Genomic DNA, 23,064 nt, shown 5'->3' on the forward strand with positions numbered 1-23,064 from the left:
TGTAGCTGGGCTGACTCAGAGAGGGGTGGGCAGAGAGATTGGGAAGCAGGACACCTCCTTCACTCTGTGTGCAAGATAAGGCTCTGAAATGGCTGATTGAGTCTCACGTCATGTTCTTCATATCTAAAGAAGCTAAGGTAGTTAGATGAATTGCAGTAAAGCAGATGTGGTAAAGATGGGAGGAGAAAAACTTATCTTTACGCTGCTGACAGCTGATGCATGAGACTTATCTATTAGAGAAGTGCCAACAAGGGCAGCAGAAAGAAAGAAACTTCTCTCAGGGATAAAATGTCATAATAACGACTGCTGGTTATCTCAGAAATCTCTCTTTCTTGACAAGGATTAATGGCAGATGGAAGAATAATCAACCATTTTTCTTTTTAAGGCAAAAAATAAATCTGTAAGTCACGCCATGGACTGTTCTAGAAGCATAAAGCATTGGGATTCACTGAAGAAATGGCTTTGCATCACAGTGTCTAAGAGAGAAAAGAAGTATTTTTAAAAAAAAAAAAAAGCACCAATTTGAGGAAAATAGCAAGGGTGAGTGGAGAAAGATTTTTATGAAGTTAATCCTCACTAGTACATGGATGGCCAAAGGAAAAACTGAGCTTATCTCTCTGCCACTCATGATATGAAAGATCTGAAATAAGCTTGTATCTGCAGTGTCCTCCCTGGGGAGACCAGGGCAGGAGGGGCTGCAGAACCCCGACAAGGGTTATCTGGTGCATACATGAAATGCTCCTATATTTAGTGAGAGATGTGCAGGGATTAACATATGCTCATATCATGAAAATTAAGCCCATGCATACAGCAAAAGACATGCTTCAAGCTAAAAGTTAATATGTGAAGGGAGCTAAGCAACTTTGAGCTAATCTTTTTCTTTCTCACACCAAAGCTCTGGCCATTGCACGCCAATAACTCAGGGCCATGCATGTCTGAAGCTCATGTTCCCAGCACCTGGGCTTTCCCAGCTAGCCACAAAATGTCAGATAACCTTCATTTCACTTTTTCTGCAAGTTCTATTCCTTATGAAGTTGCCAGATCCCAAGTATCTTATTAAATTATTGTTTCATTGTCTCAGGTTCTTAACTCTTACTTCAATTTTTTTAAAAGGAGTAAGTTGCATTCCCACGTGCAGAAACCTCATAAATGGTTGTTGGGAAAATAGAAAGTGTTCCATCTGAGTCAGAAAATCTGTACGGATTAAAGACATGGATCTTGTTTTTGAACCTTGGCTTTGCTGGGGCTTTCCTATAGCCCATACATGTCTAAAGAATATGATTAATGAGCCCAGCCAATGTTTAACCTTTTTCATCAGACCTGATGATCTTAGAGGTATTTTCTGACCTAAATGATTCTATGAGTCTATGATTTTGCTGTGGAATTATTTTTTGTTATCTCCCCAGGTAAAATGAATTCAAATTTCAAAAAAATTATGTTGTTCACAATCTGCTCATAGAAAAAACAAAAAAAGGTGGGGGGATAAGTACTCAAATAAATAATGTAAAGCAGCTTTCAGAATATACAAGCTTCTACAATAAAAATTAAAATGTTACCAGCCCAACATATCCAGTACGTCACTAGGTTCACTGCAGCACCTCCATCTATGTACATGAACATTAAGCATATTTCTGGTGTCAGTGGGAAAACGGTTACTTTCTGCATTTTGGTTTTATTACATTGCCCTTTCAAATATCTGCATATTCAAACCAGTGATCCCACTTGACCTTGCAAGCTCTAAAAGCCTCACTGACAGGACACTTTCACCAAGAGCAGATTTGCAATACAAATGTGCTTGCTACTTCTGTTAGTTTTACTGTTCAAAGTGTAAAATCCTCCACCACTTCTGATTTATGTATTGCAGAATATCCTTAGCTCTCTTAGTGTTTAATGGTAAACTACATAAAATGCTGCCATCTTGTGTTTAAAGACAAACATGCTGAAATTTTTTTTTAATCTGTATATCAATAATATTGCCACTATTACAATTGATGGCTTGAGTGTTCCTGGGGAAAAGCGTGGTCCATTTGCTATTTAAATAGAATAGTTCAGTCAGAAGGGACCTACAAAATCATCTAGTCCAACTGCCTGACCACATCAGGGCTAACCAAGAGTTGGAGCATGTTATTAAAATCCCAATCCAAATGCTTCTTGCACAGACAGGCCTAGGGCATCGACCACCTCTCTAGGAAGCCTGTTCCAGTGTTTGACCACCCTCTTGGTAAGGACGCTTTCCCTAATGTCCTGTCTGACCCCCCTGGTGCAGCTTTGTGCCATTTCCGCATGCACCCTGTCCTCAGTGACCAGGGAGCAGAGACCGGCACCTGCCTCTGCGCTTCCCCTCCTTGGGACGTGGCGGAGAGCGGTGAGGTTGTCCCCCAGCCTCTTCTCCAGAGGAGACAACCCAAGCGTCCTCAGCCTCCCCTCACAGACATGCCCTGCAGCCCTTCTACCAGCTTTGCTGCCCTCCTCTGGATGCTTTCAGGGACAATACTCGAGATGAGGCCGCACCAATGCTAAACACAGCAGGAGAATCGCCTCTTTAGGCCGGCTGTGCCGTGCTTAACGCACCCCGCATGCAGTTTGCCCTCCTGGCTGCCAGGGCAGCTGCTGGCTCTTGCTGAGCCTGCTGCCACCAGCACCCCCAGGTCCCTTCCTGCTGATCTACTCTCCGGCCACTCATCTCCCAGGCTGTGCCTGTGCCTGATGTTGCTTCGTCCCGTGAAGCACCCAGCATTCGTCTTTGGGGAACATCAAGGTGTTGATGGCTGTCCAATGTGCCAACATATCTAGATCCTTTGCAAGGCCTCTCCTTCCTCCAGAGTCATAAGTAACTGTTAATACTTTGAATAAGTGCTACTGATTTTTCATTTCTCTACATAGATAATTTTAATGTCATGGTCATCTAAGTACTACACTGGAAATGTTTTATTGCAGTCTATCGGTATCACACTTCATCTGAACTTTTCTGTTAACCTGGGCTCTGTAAATTGGTGTGACTGAGACAAGTGAGGTGACCTTGGTGATTCAAGCTTGTTTGCTTGCTGTGCAATGAGAGCCAGCTAAACGTGGACAGTAACAACGGCCCCACCAGGCCTGACCCAGCTGCAGCTTGCCCTGTGCCCTGTCTCTTCAGGGCACAAGCAGGGCGCTGGAGCCGCACGGGGAAGTTTAGCAGGGCCCTGCACCAGGATGCCTGCCATATGGCGACACCTGAGCAAGAGGTGCAGGCAAGAGGTGCCCCTTCTGCATTGTCTGTGGAGATGGGACGTGTCTCACCCCTCTTTTCCACATAAACTGCTCAGTTTTGCGCTGGGTGGTCGTGCCTGGGCACAGGGACGCTATGGTGGCAGGGAATCCCTATGCCTTTCCCAGCCACCCCTCATATGTCACCATAACCCCCAGGGCAGTCCATTCTGCAGGCACACAGCTCAGAGCCCAGGAGTTCATAAACGAATCCGAGACTCCTCCTGCCGCCTGCTTCACCTCACGTTTATCTCAGCTTTATTCCGTCACTTTATTGCCCACTTTCTCTGCCGCCTCCCCCAGGCTCTGCCTCCCCGAACGAGCCCCACTAGGCGGCCACCCGCTGAGCCAGCGCTCAGCAGCCCCCTCTCGGCACCTCCCCCGGTGACCTCCGTCCTCCGGCTCCCCGCCCCGCCGGCCCCTCCTCGCCGCCGCCCGCCTCAGCGGCAGCCACTCGGGGCCGGCCTGGCGCGCACACCCCCGCCCCGCCGGCCTCCGCGTTCGCCAACATGGCGCTGGTGCGGGGCCGCCGCTGCCTCTGGGCGCTGCAGCGTCAGTGAGTGCGGGCCGGGGCGGGCGGCGCGCGGCTTCTTCAGGCGGCGGCGCTCCCTCCGCCGCGGTTTCCCCATGCCCGGCTCCTCTCCTCCTTCTCCTCCATCTCCTTCTCCTCCCGGCCGTTAACGGCTGCCGGCGGGGCGGGCGGCGGTTGGGGCTGGCGGAGGCGTCGCGGAGCCCAGGGTGCAGGCGGGCTGCCTGAGGGAGGAGGCGGGGAGGGGGCTGTGCGCCTTGGGAGCTGAGGCGCTGCTCGGCGCCGGCTTCTGCTGTGGAAAAAAGGCCCACCCAAACAAACAGACCCAAACCCAACAACCTCAAATTCAGCTTTAGCAACTGGTGTGGATTCCATCAAACTGTCCTGGGCACTCGGGGTTTGATACCTGTCACTGACTCCCCACCATAGCCACCCCGTGCTGCCTGTAAGGGCAGAAGGAGCTGGTGACAATGACAGCTGTCTGTTAAAAGTTCAGGAAGCGATGTCCCATCTCGCTGTTGATCGTGTGGCGTCAAGGACGTCTTGCATCTTTTTGTCCAGTATCATTTAAGAATTACTGGACTTGATCCAAGATTCCAAAGTTGACCTATGTGTTAATTAAAACTTCTTCAAGAGTTTGCTTCAGCATTTTCTTGCAGCCACTTAGTCTTCAATACCTGGTTTCTTTAGAGCTTTCAGTCATATTTGAGATTTAACTTTCCATTTCTGAAATGAAATTCACAGAAAGAAGAGTTCTGTTCTCAGTTTTCAAACTCTTCTTTCTTGACATCTTTCACATTCAGCTCTTGTGCCTTCTGTCTGTATAAACAACTATTGCCTGTGCAAGATACTCTATTTTGTGGTTGTGTCTTCTTTCCCAAATACTTCATGTTGCCAACTCTGTATTAAGTGCCATGCTCTGTTTTGTCCACCAAAGGACTTAGAGTAACCCACAGTAACTCTTCAACTTTGAATGCTGCTCAGAAAGCGAGGGGACAGTTCGTTGTTCCTGTTGTGTCTAAAGGGAATCAGAGATCTGATGAAGTTTGTCCACCTTTCCTTAGCATGTTGTACTTCGGTATGTTCTGTGTAAATAGTTGTATCAGAAGCTTCAGAGTTGGGTTGGTGCTTTCTTTGCACCTGAAACTAGAAGTAGCTCGGTTGCAACTTCTTTATGCACTTCCGTAACTATTCTGCTTGTTTCTGATTGTACAGGCAATGGAACCCAGCACAAAGATTTGTGAGATGCGTCTCCTCGGCAGTGGGTATGTAACATGCTTTCTTTGGCTGCAAGGTTCAATTGCTTGTGTAACGTGTATAGTTTTACAATTAGTTTTAGACCATTAGTTCCTGAAAAGATGTAGGTTCTTTTTTTTTATAAGTATGCTATATTTGTATAGTTACCAAAAACAGTAGTCTGTACCTGTTATACCAGAAATCACCTTTAATATTTTTAAACAACATTTTGAATAATTTATCTGTTGTAGTCATACTCAACTTACACAAATATTACATTTTCTGTGACGTTTTCCTCTGAGACCTTTTGTGATACAAAGTTTGCAAAGTCAGTGTGAGAATTGTTTTTTAGGCATATTAGTATTTAAGCAACATAAGAAAGAAAATAGTAAAATTTAGCAAGGTGATTTAAATGAACCCTGTTGTCGTGAATAAACGCTAAATGGTGAAAAAGAAATCAGAATTCTAAAATCGCTTTATTTCCAGCATTGGTTTTAATTATATATTTATTTTTAAACTTGCTTACTGTGCTTCATCCCTTTAAATAGGAGTTCACAACATAGGGAAGATTCTTATTGCAAACCGAGGAGAAATTGCATGCAGAGTGATGCGAACAGCAAAGAAAATGGGTGTGAAGTCTGTAGCAGTTTACAGTGAAGCAGACAAGAATTCCATGCATGTAGCAATGGTGAAGTATATTCATTATGTTTGTGATTGATTCTGCAAACACTTTCTTATGGGACTAACATTCATTCAAAATGGTAGTTCTCCAGGTTTCTCCCAGTTGAGTCTCTCTGGGAAGAGAGGCAATGATTTAAACTGTTGCATACTAGCAGTCTGATAAACAATAAAATGAGCTGAGAAATTCGAAGTTAAAATTGCTTTTTATTGTCTAATAAACAATCCGCGTAATACCTATTTTTGATGTAACAGGCAGATGAAGCATATTGCATTGGTCCTGCACCCTCACAGCAGAGTTACTTGTCCATGGAGAAAATCATAAAGGTGGCCAAGGCCTCCGCGGTACAGGTACGTTGATCATGACCTTAAATCTTTGGATACCTGCCTGCTCTTCAGTTTTTCATGTTTATTCATGATATTTGCATCTTGTGCTTCCTTAGCAGTATACTGAAGTTTCAGGGTATTCTAAGCTAAACTAATATAAAAATAGGCTGGTAACATTATTCTATTTTAGGCTATTCATCCAGGTTATGGTTTCCTCTCAGAAAACACAGAGTTTGCAGAGTTGTGCAAGCAAGAGGGAATCATCTTCATAGGTCCGCCTTCATCTGCTATCAGAGATATGGGTATTAAGAGGTATCTATTTCTAATTTGTTACTTGGTTATGCAATTTACAGTTTGGCGAGGCTAATTTTGTTACTAAAGGACCAGTTGCTACATATTTTTTTATTCCATCAGTTTTCATTGTCTTATTTTTATTGCTTTCTTCAAAGGAATAAGCTCCAAATTTGCAACTGTAGAATTCATGTAGACATAAGAATTGTTCAGTTATTGAGATCTTAATAATTAAATACTTAACTGATTCTAGTTTTCCAGAACAGGGTCCTTGCAGTGTTATATAGGTGAGGGTTCAGGAGTCAGGTTGTGTCTCTTGCATATTGATCCTGAATGAATCAAAATGGTGAAAAAAAAAGAAAACTCCCTATCATCAGAGGTTATTGTGGCTGATGTAAAATGGGGTGACAAGTTTTATTCATCACAGAGGATCTTATTCATAGTTACTTACCCTGGAAACATTTCTTTGGTCTATAAAGTATAAAACTAGGATATGGAAATAAGGTTATTACTAACACACAAACTGTGCAATATTAATTTCAGCAAATTAATTTTTTATCACTTGCTAATATGAGGGTAAATTACCTCTGTGATTTATCTAGTTTTGCATGCCTGTTTGAAGTAATTGGTGTTATGCTCAAGTGTTTTATGTGGTGTGAATCCAGCCTGTATCATGAAAAGAGTTTTGTCTTTGTAGAACCTTAAATATAGTTTTGGTAAGGTGTAGTGTGGTAATACAAAAATGGTAGGTTTTGACCTCCATAACATGGGTCAAAAGATAAGAGAGAACAATAAGCCTGAATTGACCACCACTTTTATCTGGAGAGATTGGAGAAAAAAGTCCCTGTTTGAAGCATTTGATTAATTACAGTAAAATGCTGCATAATCCACTTCTGTAACCCTCACTGGTATGAGTGGAACTACTGTAAGGAGAATTAACATGGGTAACATATATAGGTTTGGAGCTTAAAAGTAAGAGAAAAATATTATTTTCATTCTAAACATAAAACTATTCTGTCAAAGCACTTCCAAAGCTATAATGTCTGCTGCTGGCGTTCCTGTTGTTGAAGGTTATCATGGAGAAGATCAATCAGATGAATGTCTAAAAGACCATGCCAAGAGAATAGGATATCCAGTAATGATTAAAGCTGTTCGCGGAGGTGGAGGAAAGGTAAAGGACATAATGCAGATCTGTTTGTCACGGCGTAAAGTTGTCATGCCTCAGTTTCTAGTTTATTCTAAAAGAAATGTTTGAAAACAAACTGGAAAACTATGTTTGGTTAAAATTTATTAATAATGTCCAGTACAGCACAATGAAATCTTACGTCATTCATTGTGCAGCCAGGCAGAAAATAAGTAGCTGGAGTAAATTGGGAGAGTTTTGTTTTATTTCAGTGGATTTCCAGTAATTCGCATAAGCAGAAAAATTGTCATTCAGGCTTATCTGTGTGAAAGTAGGTGACATGAAATTGTTACCTAGTGATAGCCTCTGTCTTTTTTTATTAACAGTTTTAAATGTTGAATAAAAATGATTAGAAATATACTTAACTATTTGGTGTCTAGACACTTTTTAATGTATTGTGAATTCCCTGTCGAAATCTGATTTTACTCTGGAATATTTATCTGCAAAAATTGAATGACAGAGAATTCTTGTTATTTCCATAATAGCTATAATTATTTTATAATAAAATCAGGTTTTCTTTGCCAGTCTTGGAAAACTTCAGTGATATTTAAGAATCAAATTGCATTTGATATGCATGTATATCAATGTATTGATAATATCTATTGCACTTCTAGTGGCACTTTCAGTAGGATTTACAATAGGATTAGCTTATTGGAAATTGATGAGCAATTTGTATTGTTATCGTTAAGTGCATTTCTTGCTGTTTTAGTCGTGAACCTGTTTGTGTACATCAAGGATTTTTACTGTGTACTGTATTCTTAGACATTTAGATATGTTTTATTTCTTTGTGTGTGTGTGTTGTAGGGCATGAGAATTGCTCATTCAGAAAAGGAGTTTCTGGACCAACTAGAATCAGCAAGGAGAGAAGCAAAGAAGTCTTTCAATGATGATGCAATGCTGATTGAGAAGTTTGTAGATAATCCAAGGTGAGAAACAGATGTTTTAATAAGAACAGCATAATGTTTATTTTACTGTTAAATAAGCAGGTGTTTTAGTAATAGAGTGAAATTTCCATCTAGAAAGAATCACTTTATACTGCTTCAACTACATAATGGAGTAAAGATGTTGTGGTGTTTCTGCTGCCCTCAGATGCCCTAAACTAGTTATTTATTCTTCCTCTAACTTAATATTTAAAACAGAAGTGATAGTCTGTAGCTCGTCCTGACCTGTGAAACTGAACTCATTTGTTTTTTCTTATGAGTTTTTGACGGAGGTCTTTTTGATAATCTTGCACTTTACATCTTCTTTCTTGAAGCAGCACTGTAAAGAAAGCATTCATAAGAAAGAAAGTGGGGGCTTGCTTATGCTATCAGCTAGACATGAGAAAATCTCATTAAATTCTTGGGGAATTTGCCAGCATTGGAGGATTTACCTGAATGGTGACAAGTTTTCCTTAGTTTTACACAAAGAATGAAGTTCTGTCATTTAATAGCTGTCCTCTGAAATGGTATGTCAAAATAAATAAGGTTATTCTAGAGTCAGGGCTGCTGCCTCTTCTGAAATTATATTAAATTCTGAAATTTGGAGGAAAATAATCAAATAATAATGAAATATTTCTACTTTTATCGTAACGTCATAATTAGTAGAGAGGTAGCAGCGTTTAAATATATATCTTGTTTATTTTGACCAATGAGGTTTCATTTAAGACCCTCATTTGTTCATTTTTGGCTATTCAAGAGCAGACACCTAAACCTCTAAGAAATCTTACTGAAGAGTACAGGACTGTGTACAAATTCAAAGTCTGTTTGGGTGAAGTCAGTTGCAGGATTGGGGATTCAGTGAAATATATGGTAACATCTATTATTATGAAACAGGCACGTTGAAGTCCAAGTGTTTGGTGACCAGCATGGCAATGTGGTCTATTTGTTTGAGAGGGACTGCAGCGTGCAAAGAAGACATCAGAAGATCATTGAAGAGGCACCAGGGGTGAGAAGAAAGTTCTTATATTTTTCTATTTTTATAAAATGACATATTTTTAAAGTCATTGCTAAGCCCCACCATGTAATTTATCAAACGGGGTAGTAATTTATTTGTAATTCTCACCACCTGTTTTAATTTTGCTGTAGAAACTGTTCTACCTAAAAAAAAAAAAAATCAAGATGTTTAGGAAAGTGATTCTTAGGAAAAAAAAAAAATTTCACTTATTGGCAAGGATTACAGTACAGTTTCTAGACGCTGCAAAATATTCATGCATAGTAAGTTTAATATCACTGAAATTTGTTATTTTATGTATTACTGTTATTATTTACAGCCAGGAATTAATCCTCAAGTTCGAAAGAGACTTGGAGAAGCTGCTGTCAAAGCAGCTAAAGCAGTGAATTACGTAGGAGCAGGTAGGTCTGGAGGTGTGGATGCTCCAGTGATATCCTTTTAGCTTATTAAGACTCTGAATCTCAGAGCAAATGACATCTGATTGTTTTAGTGTACAACACACATGCCAGATTTTTTTTAAGGTGGAAGCAAGTAATAGTTAATTCTCATGTAATTATAAATTTAAATGAGTGTACCTGGTCTGTGCTTAAGACCAGTGGCAGGAGAACAGAAAGAGGAAGAATTTCAGAGCAGATGATTCAATCAACAAGATTGTTTTTGGAAAGCGAGCATTGTGAATGTTAGTAAGTTTAAACAAGGCAAAGGAAAATAATTTATCTTTCAGCTTACAAAGAATAAAACCTTATCCTCAAACAGTAAAGCCTTTAAAAAAAAAACAAAACTCACTGTCTATAAAATCCATACTATTTTCCAAATGAAAAATTACCTGCTAAAATTATTTGTCACTTCTTCTGTTTTCCCATTGGCTTCTTTGGATGCTTATTTAAAAAAGTAAAAAAAAAAAAAAAACATGCCCTCTCCTTAGACACAGTGCTTTCAGCAGTCTTGATGTACTTTTTTAGACCTCTAATGAAATGTAGCTGTACTGCTAAAGGAGGAGAATGGTCACTAAATGGCACAGAATATGTAAATATGCAAGGAAACAACTCTTTTGTTTCAGACCTCAACTGTGTCACCCATAAAGATAATTTGCATGGAATTTAATGAGATTCATTGCATCTGTTTTAGAAATGATAGTCTTGTTGTTATTTAGATCAATTACGTGCCTTAGATATCTGTCTTGAGAAAGCCTCGTGAAACGTCCTTTGTTTATTAAATACTTCAGGAACAGTGGAGTTTATTATGGACTCCCAGCATAACTTTTACTTCATGGAGATGAATACCAGACTGCAAGTAGAGCACCCTGTTACAGAGATGATCACTGGAACAGACTTGGTGGAGTGGCAGCTTAGGGTAAGTGATAATTGATTTCAGATGCAGAGTCCCTCTTGTCTGGTGAGTAGCACTCTTTGGTATTGCCTATGAGAGATCAGATAGATTTTCAGATGCTTATTTGCCATTCCGCTAGTTGGGTAGAGTTTTCTTTGCTCTGGAGGAGCATCTCTTATTACCTTGATTGTAAAGTATTTTGTGGTTGCTCTCAATTCCAACAAATTCTTCCAATTTTGGAGAGAAAAACTTTCTCTCCATATATTTAGTGAAACTGTAGAGGATATGGAAAGTGGGAGGAGTAGGGTCTTGACCTTTCTCTTGCCATGCTCAACAGTATCTTAAACTCTACTTTAAATGTATCTCTGGCCCCAAATAATACTTTGATCAGGCCATGGAAGGAAGACTCTTCACAAAAATATGTCTGGTGTTGTACCAGTATAGTCGCATTCTAAAATAAATGTATAGTTATGTGGGCTGGAAACAGGCTATTTCCTCACACACCCAGTGTGCAGAGAGATTACTCACACATTTGAACAGGAAGTTTTGGACCTTAGGGAACTGGAAATTAAAAAAAAAAAAATCTATTTAGATAAATCAAAAAGTGAGGACAGCAGCACACATTGAGCTTAAATAGATAGGGTGGTGGAGTGTTTCGTGTAAACAGAAAGAAAAACAAAATGCCAAATGCGGATGCAAAAAAGGAGGCTTTTGGCTTGCTGATCTAGGAGTGGAAGTTGAGCATTGAGGGCTGAGTTGGAGCAGGGGTCAAACAACACTAAAAAGAGAGAAGGTGAAGAAGTTTACTGGTCTTTGCATGTGAGTCTGAAGACAGAAAATGTCTGTCAGTTCTTTGAGAGAGAATTTTTTTTTTAAATCTGTGTAGTAATATTTGTTTGAGGGCTAGGTTGTATTCTGCTGCCTCTGCTGAAAGCCATAGTTCAGTGAGCATGGAAAAACCACAGTGCTTCAAATGAAGAAAAAACATTGCTCAAGATTTTTAGTAGGAGTTGGTATTTCCACTTGTAGGTGGAGTTTGTGTTGCTTCCTGGTGAAGGTCTCCTGTCTGTTGAACTGCAGCAGGTTTATTATTTTGTCCCTAAAAGCTGGTTTTTTTTCAGTCTCAAACTGGCATGTTATTGGTGTTTGTTGGTATTCCTGCATTTGTAATGAAAAATCCTTCGAGGAATAAAATGATATTTTCTTGCCTATTAAAGATTTTGTAAATTCTTAGAAATTACCCTAGAGAAACAATCATCTACATGTACAGGTCCCTCTATACAAAACAATCAGCAGTTTATGCCAACAGTGTTGGCTGCCAGTAATCCATTTTATCGTCTGCTTTTAGAGCAGTTTTTCTCTCAAATAACATCTTGGTTGGTCAACCTTTAACTTAAGCATTTAATTGTTTTTGACATAACAAGTAGGAAAAAAAAGACTTTTTCCATTATGTTTAAGCTGTGTGAAATACTATGAGGTCAATTTACAGTAATAATTCAAAATCCTTTGACTAGTGACTCAGAAAAAAGGAAGGAGTAAGTTCAGAATTAGCCATTTATGATTTAACACTTTTTTTTTCCTTGCCCTTTTTTAACGCACTTTCTAATAGCTCGTGTTTGGAGGAAGGATATTTAATCTTCTTTCATACATTGACACTCCAGAATATTGATCCTGCATTAAAGAAAAGAACACCTTTTCAGGTTGCAGCTGGAGAGAAGATTCCCCTAAAGCAGGAAGAGATTCTGCTCCGAGGCCATGCATTTGAAGCTAGAATATATGCTGAAGACCCTAATAATAACTTCATGCCAGGGGCTGGGCCATTGTTGCACTTGTCCACCCCACCACCTGATAATTTCACCCGGATAGAAACTGGAGTCAGACAAGGTAAAACTAAAGGCAGTGGTGTAGTTAGAAATATTAAACATCAAAAGCTTTTCATTATAAACGTTTGCTGCTTTGGCCTAAATAAATTTGTCCCACAGGGTGTTGTTAAATACCAATCTCCACAGAATTATTCTTCCTCATGTTTGTGCATGTACAATTACTATTTTATTTATTTTATTTACCTCCTTATTTTATCTCTATACAAATTATTGTCTGCTGGATTATGCTGATTTTATTCTTATCACAATTTATTAGTCCGGCTAATTTGAATAATGTTACCTCTATAAAAGTCTGTACTGAGGTTTTCCTTGGAACTGAAATGCCAGGTCACATCATTCAAGTTAATAAATATTCTTTAAGACCATACAGAAACATGCCATTACTTGTGTCAGAGAGTTTTAATTCCATATGCTGTGCAGCATTATGTACGCCAGCTTTCAGAAAATACGTTTGTAGTGTTACAGAATTTTTTTCATATATTTTAGGTGATGAGGTTTCTGTTCATTATGATCCAATGATTGCAAAGTTAGTTGTTTGGGCTGACGATCGTCAAGCAGCACTGAGAAAGTTGCGATACAGCTTGCATCAATATAATGTAAGTAGGAGGAACCCAGTGTGATTTCAAATCTTGAACTAACTTCTTGAACACCTTGAGCTAACAGCATACAGATAAAAAAACTGCAATAAAGCAGAAGTGGTTTTTAGAAGAAGTTTGGATTGTCACTACCATTTCAGATTCATTATTTGTTATTTTCCTAATTTGCAAACTGTTTTCATTGGTGGAGTTGATAGAGATAAGTGTGAAGTCCAGTTTTCCACATGGGTTTTTAAGTTGGTGATACCTTTTAGTTGGATGATACAGCTGGGTCTTTGTAGAACAGTAAGGCTAAATAACAAACGTGTTGATCCTTGTCATAGTTTTCTTAAAATAAAAGAAATTTGCAGGTAAAATTTGTATCACATGATGTTTGCTTGTAATTTCTGATTTATAAAAGCAATTAGATTTTAGACTATACATGTGGTAAGGAAATAAGGAGACTTTTTAATCTATGACTTATTTTCAAGAAGTCATCCTCTTTTTTCTCTTTAAAAATACAGGTATTTTATATATATCTTCTACATATATACTTGATTAGATATTTTGCAGTACAGGAAATGAATAGGGTACAGTAGATTTAAAAACTCACTGTTTATATTTGTTGCGATTAAAACATAATGGAATAATATGGAATATGGAATATCTGAAATAATATATCTGGATATCTGGAATATCTGAAACTTATATAACTAATTTTTAACAAGAGGGTCTTTTCATATTAGGAGTGTTCTTTTGAATACTCAGAGCAAGATTTTCCAAAGCAGGAATTTTTTTTCCCTAAATCACCTCCTCCCCTAACTATTTCTGGAAAGCTTTCTTTGACTTCACAGTGGACAAAGGTATCGTTTTGGAAACAGAGTGCTTTTGAGAAATCTACAATTAAAAAAAAAATCTTTTTTAAAAGTAGTGGTTTTATATGTAATAAAATGTACCAGTTGAATTAATTACATTTTGTTCATAAGCTATGCATTGTTGGTGCTGTATGAAGAAAGTTTCATCTATGCATAAGTTGAGCAGAAAGCTGTGCATTCATAATTTCATTTCAACTTGGCAATATGCTTCTTTTTCTTGACAGATTGTAGGATTAAGCACTAATATTGATTTCTTACTGAGCCTGTCAGGACACCCACAGTTTGAGGCTGGAAATGTGCACACTAATTTCATTCCTCAACACCATGATGAACTGTTTCCAGCCAAAAAGGCAACGCGACATGAAGTTGTGTGTCAGGCAGCTCTGGGACTCATACTGAAAGAGAAAATGGCAACAGATGCTTTTAGAGATCAGTCAGGTGGTAAGGATCGTTCTTCTTCTGTTTTGTTTTGCTTGACTGGATGAGACAGTGCTGTGACCTCATGTGTAATTATTTAATTTGTGTACTCCCTTTTTGCCTTACTTGGTGCATGCTCAGGGTTCTGCGTTATAGCATTTGTCAGATATTTATGCACACAGCAGACTATAACTTCTGTTGAGAGACAGATATTGAATATATCACCACTGTAATGTAGAGACTACTTCCCTAGGCACTTCAGATAAGCGCCTGTCTGAAAGACCTTGGGATTCTTAATCTATGTCACTGCGTCCTTTTTGCTCTTTACAAGTGCAGTGAGTATCTGTCACCATTAGTCCTACAGTTGGACCAAGGTCTTCAGAGATAAAGACTGACTGGCTAGAATTGGGAGAGGCAGAGGGGTTTAATGGGATGAAAAGGACTACGTGTTTTATGTAGATGAATACAGCCTCAGTTTATTCAGTCTTGCAGTTTGAATGATGGATTGTCACCATCTATTGCAGGGATTCCCTGATCTTTAATGTGCAGTATAAATGTGTAAGTTTAATAGGACAGTGATTTTCGTGGTGTAAGTTCTAAATGTTGTGTGTTTTGCCAAACTGTAATAAAAGTAACATGTCTGTATGTTTTGTGTTTTAGATAAATTCTCACCATTTGCATCCAGCACTGGTAGAAGAATAAATATATGCTATACTAGAAAACTGTCTCTGCTGGATGGGGAAAATAGTAAGTGATTAAAATTGGGTGTGGAGGGAGAGGAAATACTTGAGAAAGTTATTTCAACTGGTGATTGAAAATTCAGGTTAAGAAATAGCAGATGGAAGCAGTGTTGAGTTTTAGGCAATTGAAGCTGGGAAGGGAATTCACAAGGTTGCATGTTTAATTATTAAATCTGTGCCCTTAGATCTTGAAGAGATAAAAACCAAATTCAAACGGCCCTAATGATGTTCATCACTTAAATGAATAAGGTTGAGATTTTGGAAGAACTGAGTGCTGTTTTGTTTGACGTGACTTAGGTGTGGTAGTGTTAAGCAGTTCTTCCCCCTCAAAAATCTGTTTCCTGTCCAGGTAACTAAATGTACAGATTTCAGAGCATAGCTTCAGATGGTCAGCTTTGAAAGGCAAATTGTCTAGAATTCAGTGTGAAATCTACAGTGTCTGCTAAGCTACTCTGAAAACACTCGTTCTTCTCTTAGTATTGGTAGGTCTCTTTTTTTATCAAAAAGATTAAGTGTAGTTTATATGGTTTTATTCTCTAGATCCTATAATTGTATTAACTTACATATATTTTGCTTTATTGAACAGTTGTGGATGTAGCTGTAAGTTACGGTAAAGAAGGATCATACACCATGCAGGTAAAGTAGACTTTTTTCAGATATTTCATTAGAATCAGTTTCTTACAGACTTTTTTGTTATCAACTATTATTAAAGTTGCTTGATGATTAGGAGTCTGTTTTTGGTTCACTTGCAGCAGTTGTTGTAGACTTCAGTATTTTAGCCTTGGAGTCATACTCACTCCTTTTTTGGTGTCATAATGGATTTTATCTTGAATTTGGCACCCCAAATGATTACACACTTGAGAATGCAGTCTCTCTGTAGATGAGTTTCTCGTTTCTAATATTCAGAAAACGGAAATAATGAAGAGGAATCAGTGTTTATGAACTGCTGAGACTGTATAGAGATGAACATAGTACACAAATAGTGAGAAAATTCTTGCACTTTCAGGTGTATATCCCCATGTCAGGTAATTCAAGCCTTTATACAATTATTTTTTTGGAGATATGAATATTGAAATAACCCACATCCCTCAAATAACCTTCAGGTTATTTTGAGTGTATTGATTACATAAGTAATACAGGAAAGCTTTTACATTTTAGGCTTTTCCCATATAAGTAACGTCAGCAAAATATAAAGAGGGTGGAAAGGACACTGAGTGAGGTCTTTGCGGGAGGTGAAGTGCTACTGGGGAGAACGTGGACTCCAAAGGAAGAATGCAGGTTGAGATGGAAATGGAGAGAAGCTGGAGATAAGGGTTGGAGAAGCAGAGCTGTGTGCCTCGGGAGCTGATCATGAAGAGGACAGTGCCACCAGAGTGCTACAAAACCTGCCCTGGGACCGATATCAACTAAGAGCAGGTTACTGGGCCAGGGAACTGGCAAGCGCTCACAGTGCTTGATCTAGTGTTGATCTAACTTGCGTCCCTGCTCAGGATGCTCATCAAGCAAAGGATATTTTATCAGGGATCAGTGTCAGATAGGCGGTATCCATTCAATGCGTGTGATAAGGTGTTCGTTCAGTGGAAAATAGTGTGTGACTGTATAAATGTAGACTGAATTTTATCTCTGCCTGTAACTTTCTTGAAGACTAGCAAGTCTCTGATTCCCAATATCATTCAGCAAGACTTGCAACTAAAAATATAAGCTAAACACAGCACACTTACATTCAAATTCTTAATGTCGTCATATTCTGAAGCTGTGGCAGACGTCCAATTTCCATTGACCTAGATGAAAGGGTTACGTGCAAATAAATGACCTTTCCATTTGGTCTTTTGCTGTTTTGTTGTCTAATTGACACTGTTTCCATTACTGATTTTCTCTGCTCTTTTGTACGTTTATGGAGAATGTGTTGAAGATTTTGTATGAAAAATTTCCAAGAGTGAGAAACATACTTATCTTCTGTAAAGCAGAGTGGAAACTTGTGAAATGAGGTGGTTAATATGGGTTTGAAGAAAGTTAAGATGTTAGGACAAATTAGAAATACTGGGTCCAGGTCCCATCACTAAACAGAAAATTCTTTTTTTTTTTTTTTTTTTTTTTTTGTTCTTGAGAAATAGCATACCTTTATGTTTTGCTGACTGCTGTTGCATAGTTTATGATACAGACTGTGTTGGGGAGAGTGTATTAGCTAATCTGAGCTGACTGCATTGGATACACAATACATTCTGTTAATCAAAAAATAAAGGATACATAAGATTTAAAAAGGTGATTAAAAAAATATATCCAGAATTATCTATGAAGAAACAAAACACAGGTTATGAATATATACTACAAACACTAATTTCTGCTTTATTATTTTAGTGTTCATGAAGGGTTAGGCTTTCTCCTTATAAAAGTGTTTAATTTTCAGATTGAAGATAAAATGTTCGTGATTTCTGGAGAGATCTTCAAGGAAGGTGATTCAGTTTACTTGAGGTCTTCAGTAAATGGAACAGTGTGCAAGTCCAAATTGGTCATTTTGGACAACACCATTTATCTCTTCTCTCCGGTAAAGTATCTTTCATTTTTATCACAAGTTTAAAGTTTTATACTTGTAAATGAACAACATAAATTGCAATAGAATGGGGAAGAGAATCATAATTGAAATTTTTATATTGGCCCATAATGCTTTGATATGTGGTGGATTTACAGCTATAATTAGAAATTAGTTGCTTATGGTCTGTGAATGAGAAGATTAAGTGCTTGTGCAAAGATAAAACGCAATTAGGTGAATCAAAGGAGTTGCAAATGATTATGTATTGGTTTCTAAACTAACACCTAATTCTGTGACACTTAAGACATTCACAAGCATGCAGTGAAAATTTTGTTGCTCCAATGGTTAGAGGACAATTATTGTGGACTGTGAAATGTTCACCGTATTGACAGTGCTTGGCCATGAAGATGGCAGTGTCTTAGCAGCCTACCTACTCCTTATGCAAACAGCCTTTACTAATTTTCTAAAACTTTGTGCTGTTGCTGCATGAATAAAGAAGGTATGGATGTGGGACAAAGGTCCATGTAGAGCCTCATTTTCACAGGTGTAGTTTCCTCCTCTCTGATCCTTCAGCAGCAACAGGCATGGATCTTGAGGACTTTGACATTGCAAAGCAGTCAGCATGCCCCCCATCCTTGTGACCTGGCTCCAGTAGCCTGCAACCCCAAACAATTAACTAATTTGCTTCTGCATAAATCTGGGTCTGTCCTGTTCCTGTATATCAGCACACGTACTAGCGGTATTATATTATGTTGTTAACTCATGCTGTTGATTTTATTTTCTGTAGGAAGGTAGTGCTCAGATTGGCCTTCCCGTACCCAAGTACTTATCTGCAGTGAGCTCAGCAGGGATGCAAGGTGGTGCCGTAGCACCCATGACGGGCACAGTTGAAAAGGTAATTATAATATGGGTAGAAAAATGAATTCAACACTATTATGTCAAGAGTCACTCTTCCAGCAATGGTGCATGGTTCTATACTGCCAGGAAAGAGTCAAGGCCAAAAATGTCAGTGCTGTGTGGGTCCTCCCATTTAGATAAAGTCCTGTTTAGTCTGACCTTCCAGCAGCCACCCAAGAGTCTTTTCAGGCTTCTCTGTTTCTTTTTCTAGAGCTCAGGAAGGTATGAATATATAACTAATCCTACTGGTTGAATTTTTTGTTTGAATTTTTCCTTCATCTTAACTGCTTTCTAATCCAGAGTTCCCTGAAATGCTATAGGCTGTTTGACCCATTTCATATAACCAAAGAATGAGATGATAGATGTGCTTGGAAAAAAAAAAAAAAAAAAAAAAAGCTTTTTCTATTAAGTTCTATTTTTAAGCTTCTGTTTCTGTTTTTCTTTTTTTTTTTTTTTCTTTAACTTAGCAATGTCTTCTGTATATGGTGGAAAAGCTTCAACAGAAGTGAGATGTCCAGGATACATAATTTTAGTAGTTAGGGGATTCTGCTAGTGATTAAAAAAAAAAAAAGGCACGAACCCTTTGAGAAAGTGGAGTACATTAATTGTGGATCTCTTACATTCTAGAGAGAGATTCTAGAATCATAGAATATCCCAAGTTGTAAGGGACCCCCAAGGACTGTTGAGCCCAACTCTTGGCTCCACAATAGCAAGTGCTGTCCACATGCTTCTTGAACTCTGGCAGGCTTGGTGCTTTGACCACTGCATGGAGTTCAAGAAGCATTCTAAATCAGGGCTGCAGAAAAAATAGGTGGCTCCTGCCATCTCTGGATTTTGCAGAGTCTGTCTCCAGGAAGAGGTTCTGGACTTCGTATCTCAAAATAGAAGCTTCTTAAGCCCAGATGGAGTCGAATATACTTTGTCTCTTCTAGTGTTTCCTCTTTGAAACATAAATGGCTTCCTCATTATCCTGTTGACTGGTATTGAACCTCTTTGTAAAACCTTTAACTCCCCTTGAGTATTATGTAGAGAACTCAAATACCCAATTCAACAATAATGAAGATATTATGAGGCTGTTCTGAAAAACCACAATTACTCAGTGGATCGTGCTAGCCAAGATCCAGCTGCTGTTCTTTAATGGTGCAGATCAGACGTGCATGATTTTTTTTCCCAATTTGAATTGTAGGTGTTTGTGAAAGCAGGGGATGAGGTTCAGATTGGAGACCCTCTAATGGTTATGATAGCTATGAAAATGGAGGTGAGTAACATATAAAAAGCTTTAATTACTGAGAAAATAAAAATACGGTCATATGTGCATCAGTTTTGATTGCATTAATGATGTGTTGTGCAGATTGTTGCTTGTACTTTATATGCTGTAAAACAAGTGTTGCGTCAGACTAGATTTTAGGGGATTACATTTGTTGTTAATATTAACAAATGATGATTATATAATCTGTGGCACTCTGCAGATGTTTTAACATTTGTTTGGTTACAGTGTCAGTCCCTTTCATCCCTCTTACAACAAGCTAACAATCCTTTCATTTCTAGTACAAAACTGTCTAGGTCTATTCCTTGCTCTCCATGATAAAAGTGTATTTATTCTAATGCCTACAGTAACTTCATGCAGAAATTCACCTATTGGTGACTTTGTAAATATGCCCAAGATTTTTTTGTAAATTTTATTATTATTTGCATAAAGGCTTTGCCAAGAGCATACTAAAAAAATCTTTTAGTATGTCCACATGACATTCAGTGGACTTGTATTTTGGCCATTATCTGTTGTCACATTGCTTGGCCATGGCTAAAATTGTTTGAACTATAGATTTTGTAACCTGAACTCTTTGGATTTGGATTTATTAGTTTATTTTACACTTCAGTTTGTGGTAGCAGAATAAATATTGTTGAGAAAATTTGCTTTTCCCTTAATGACGTCCCTGTAGAAATTGCACTAAAATTACATGAAATGCAGCATTGCACCCCGAGTTACACCCCCAAATTATTTGAGATTGAATACTAAATATTTATGCCTTTCCAGCTGATATCTCAGGCTGTTAGATGTCTTTTTATTTTTTTTTGCAGTGCTGTTCAAAGTGTAAAATTTCAAAAACATTATTTAAATGAATTCTTGCTTGATGTGAGGATTTAACATTTGTTAGTAAATGTTTTGGTATTAGACTATGTAGAAAACCTATGTAGAAAACAACCAAGAATCAAAACTTAAATCGAAAACTAACCTGATAAAATAACAAGTATACCAGTTTGGGGATCAGTATGAAAACACATTATTCCTTCACTGTCACTAATAGTCATGTTTGCATTTCAACTTGATTTGCCTAAAATCTTTTCAGTAAATACCTGTCTTGAGGAGCAAACAAAATTGTCTTTAGTAAATCTGCAGATTGCTCTTGGAACAAATCTGTTATATATTGTGGACTAAAACTTTATTATTTCTGCCTGCTATCTAGTGTAATAAAAAAAAAAAAAGTATTAGTGAAGCATAATTCAGCTGTTCATACTTCAAAATACACCATTATTTAGCATTTTTGTCTCCGGTATACTTACCAAAATAAATATTGATGAGGAAATAAAACTTGATAAAGGGTAGGATAACATTTTAAAAGAAGGCTTAAAATAAATATACAAGTGTCAGAGGAAGTAATTAAGTATGTCATGTTCTAATTGCTCCAAAGAGTAATATTAAGAGTTGCTGGAGAGAGAGAAAAAAGAAAACAACCAACAACCTACTCTGCTGGTTCACTATTGATCTGTTTCTATGCAGCATACCATAAGGGCTCCAAAGGCAGGAGTGATAAAAAAGGTTCATTTCCAAGAAGGTGCCCAGGCCAATAGACATGCTCCGCTAGTTGAATTCATGGATGAAGAGGCTGAATCAAAATAAAATTCAAGGAAGGTGCATTTTATTTTTCCTACTTTGCTGATATTCTCTCAGGAGAAGTTTTCTTCACATTTTCAGCACTGTTTTGTATAATGGATTGAGGAATTGGTTTCCTCTGCACTCCTTGCATAGTTGTGCTGTAAATTATGCTGACTTTACTGAAATCTTGGCTATCAATATACTTTAATCGTGTATATAACTTGTGGACCTACATGATTGTTGTTCAGTGATTGTGTTTGCCTGTGTAAAGGCATTAGGCTGGGAAAAGATATGGACCGACTTAAGGATACGAGAGGTTAGTAAGGACTGTACGTTATGGATAGCTAGGGTTCTTCTGCCTACTTTTTCATTCAAAGATGCCTATTTTCCCTGAGATGTGAGATTTCCTTCATTTGAAGGGAATCTGAAAGGTGATAATTACTTCACGAATGAATTTCTCATGCAAAATTTCTGTTTGTGGCCTTGTCTTTTTGCCCAAATAGAGAATTGAGGATTGTTTGTAACCCAGGATGCCTCTCAGTCATTTTTGGTGCATCTGTTTTCATACTTACCTCAATGAGCAGTGAAAATTTGCATTTCAAAAATTATTTTAATATACTTTGAAATATGTGATAAAAAAAAATAAAAATACAAAATAACACTTGCTACACTAATCAAAGTTGGAATGTGACTGCTTTCCAAAGGTAATATTTGATCTTTAAACATGAAGCAGTAGCACAGAAAGATGATAAGCTTATTTAATACTTGGAAATTGTGCCAAAATAAAATACTGACTTCAAAATCCTCATTACTTTTCTCATATTGTTCATGTTCAAATATGTTACTTACTGGCTGGAGTGAAGTACCAAGATCTTTATAATAACATGAAATATAACTGAGAATAATATACCTTTTTGCATCTGTAGTGTTGCAAAAGAGAAAATGGATAGGTTTTTGATATTTAAAGAAAATATTTCTCAGACAGCATACTGATGGTTTACCATTTTTTTTTTTAACTTGTTTAAAAACTGTCGCAAAGATAAGGGAACAGAGAAGTAAAAAAAAAAATAAAAATCAATGGAATGTTTCAATTGTTACAAACTTGTTACTTGCAAAATTTTGGTTAAGGTGAAGTTCTGCTGGTCATATGGACTTCTGTTACATTGATACTGCACAAAGGAACAAATAGGTGCTGCAGTGGTCCCAAACTCCTAGTTATATCTGTGCAAATAAATCCTTATTTCAGAGTTAATATACAATGTCTTGGGCAATTTTCTGCTCGGATTCTGTAACTGTGCAGCCTTACCTGCAATGCAGACAAGAATTGTAAAAACTGAAATGTGTCTAGACGGTCTGTATATTAAAAGCATAAGAATACTACTTTTCAATTTTCCTGGTAATCCAGTGGCCACTTTACAAAAAGTGAAATCAAATGATCGTCTTGTAGAGGATTGCCACGGTGATTTTTATTTACCGCCAAATAAAAATTAAGCTGGATTTGGAATGTTTGTTTTCATTTTT

At 38.0% G+C, this 23,064-nt stretch overlaps 1 protein-coding gene across 1 annotated transcript; it reads left to right on the forward strand.

Moving 5' to 3' along the window:
- The first annotated feature begins 3,658 nt into the window (after positions 1–3,658).
- Positions 3,659–23,047, forward strand: MCCC1 (methylcrotonyl-CoA carboxylase subunit 1). The gene is made up of 19 exons (XM_048059633.2): positions 3,659–3,802; positions 4,991–5,040; positions 5,560–5,699; positions 5,945–6,040; positions 6,207–6,328; positions 7,331–7,478; positions 8,295–8,416; positions 9,305–9,416; positions 9,742–9,823; positions 10,648–10,775; positions 12,452–12,635; positions 13,121–13,230; positions 14,309–14,525; positions 15,162–15,248; positions 15,828–15,877; positions 17,649–17,786; positions 18,559–18,666; positions 19,855–19,926; positions 21,448–23,047. Exons 1-19 carry the CDS (start codon positions 3,756–3,758, stop codon positions 21,565–21,567), a joined length of 2,133 nt encoding a protein of 710 aa, XP_047915590.2. The 5' UTR covers positions 3,659–3,755; the 3' UTR covers positions 21,568–23,047.
- Positions 23,048–23,064: the final 17 nt, after the last annotated feature.

Source organism: Anser cygnoides, chromosome 9 (assembly GCF_040182565.1).
Source record: "Anser cygnoides isolate HZ-2024a breed goose chromosome 9, Taihu_goose_T2T_genome, whole genome shotgun sequence".
Taxonomy (NCBI): Eukaryota; Metazoa; Chordata; class Aves; order Anseriformes; family Anatidae; genus Anser; species Anser cygnoides.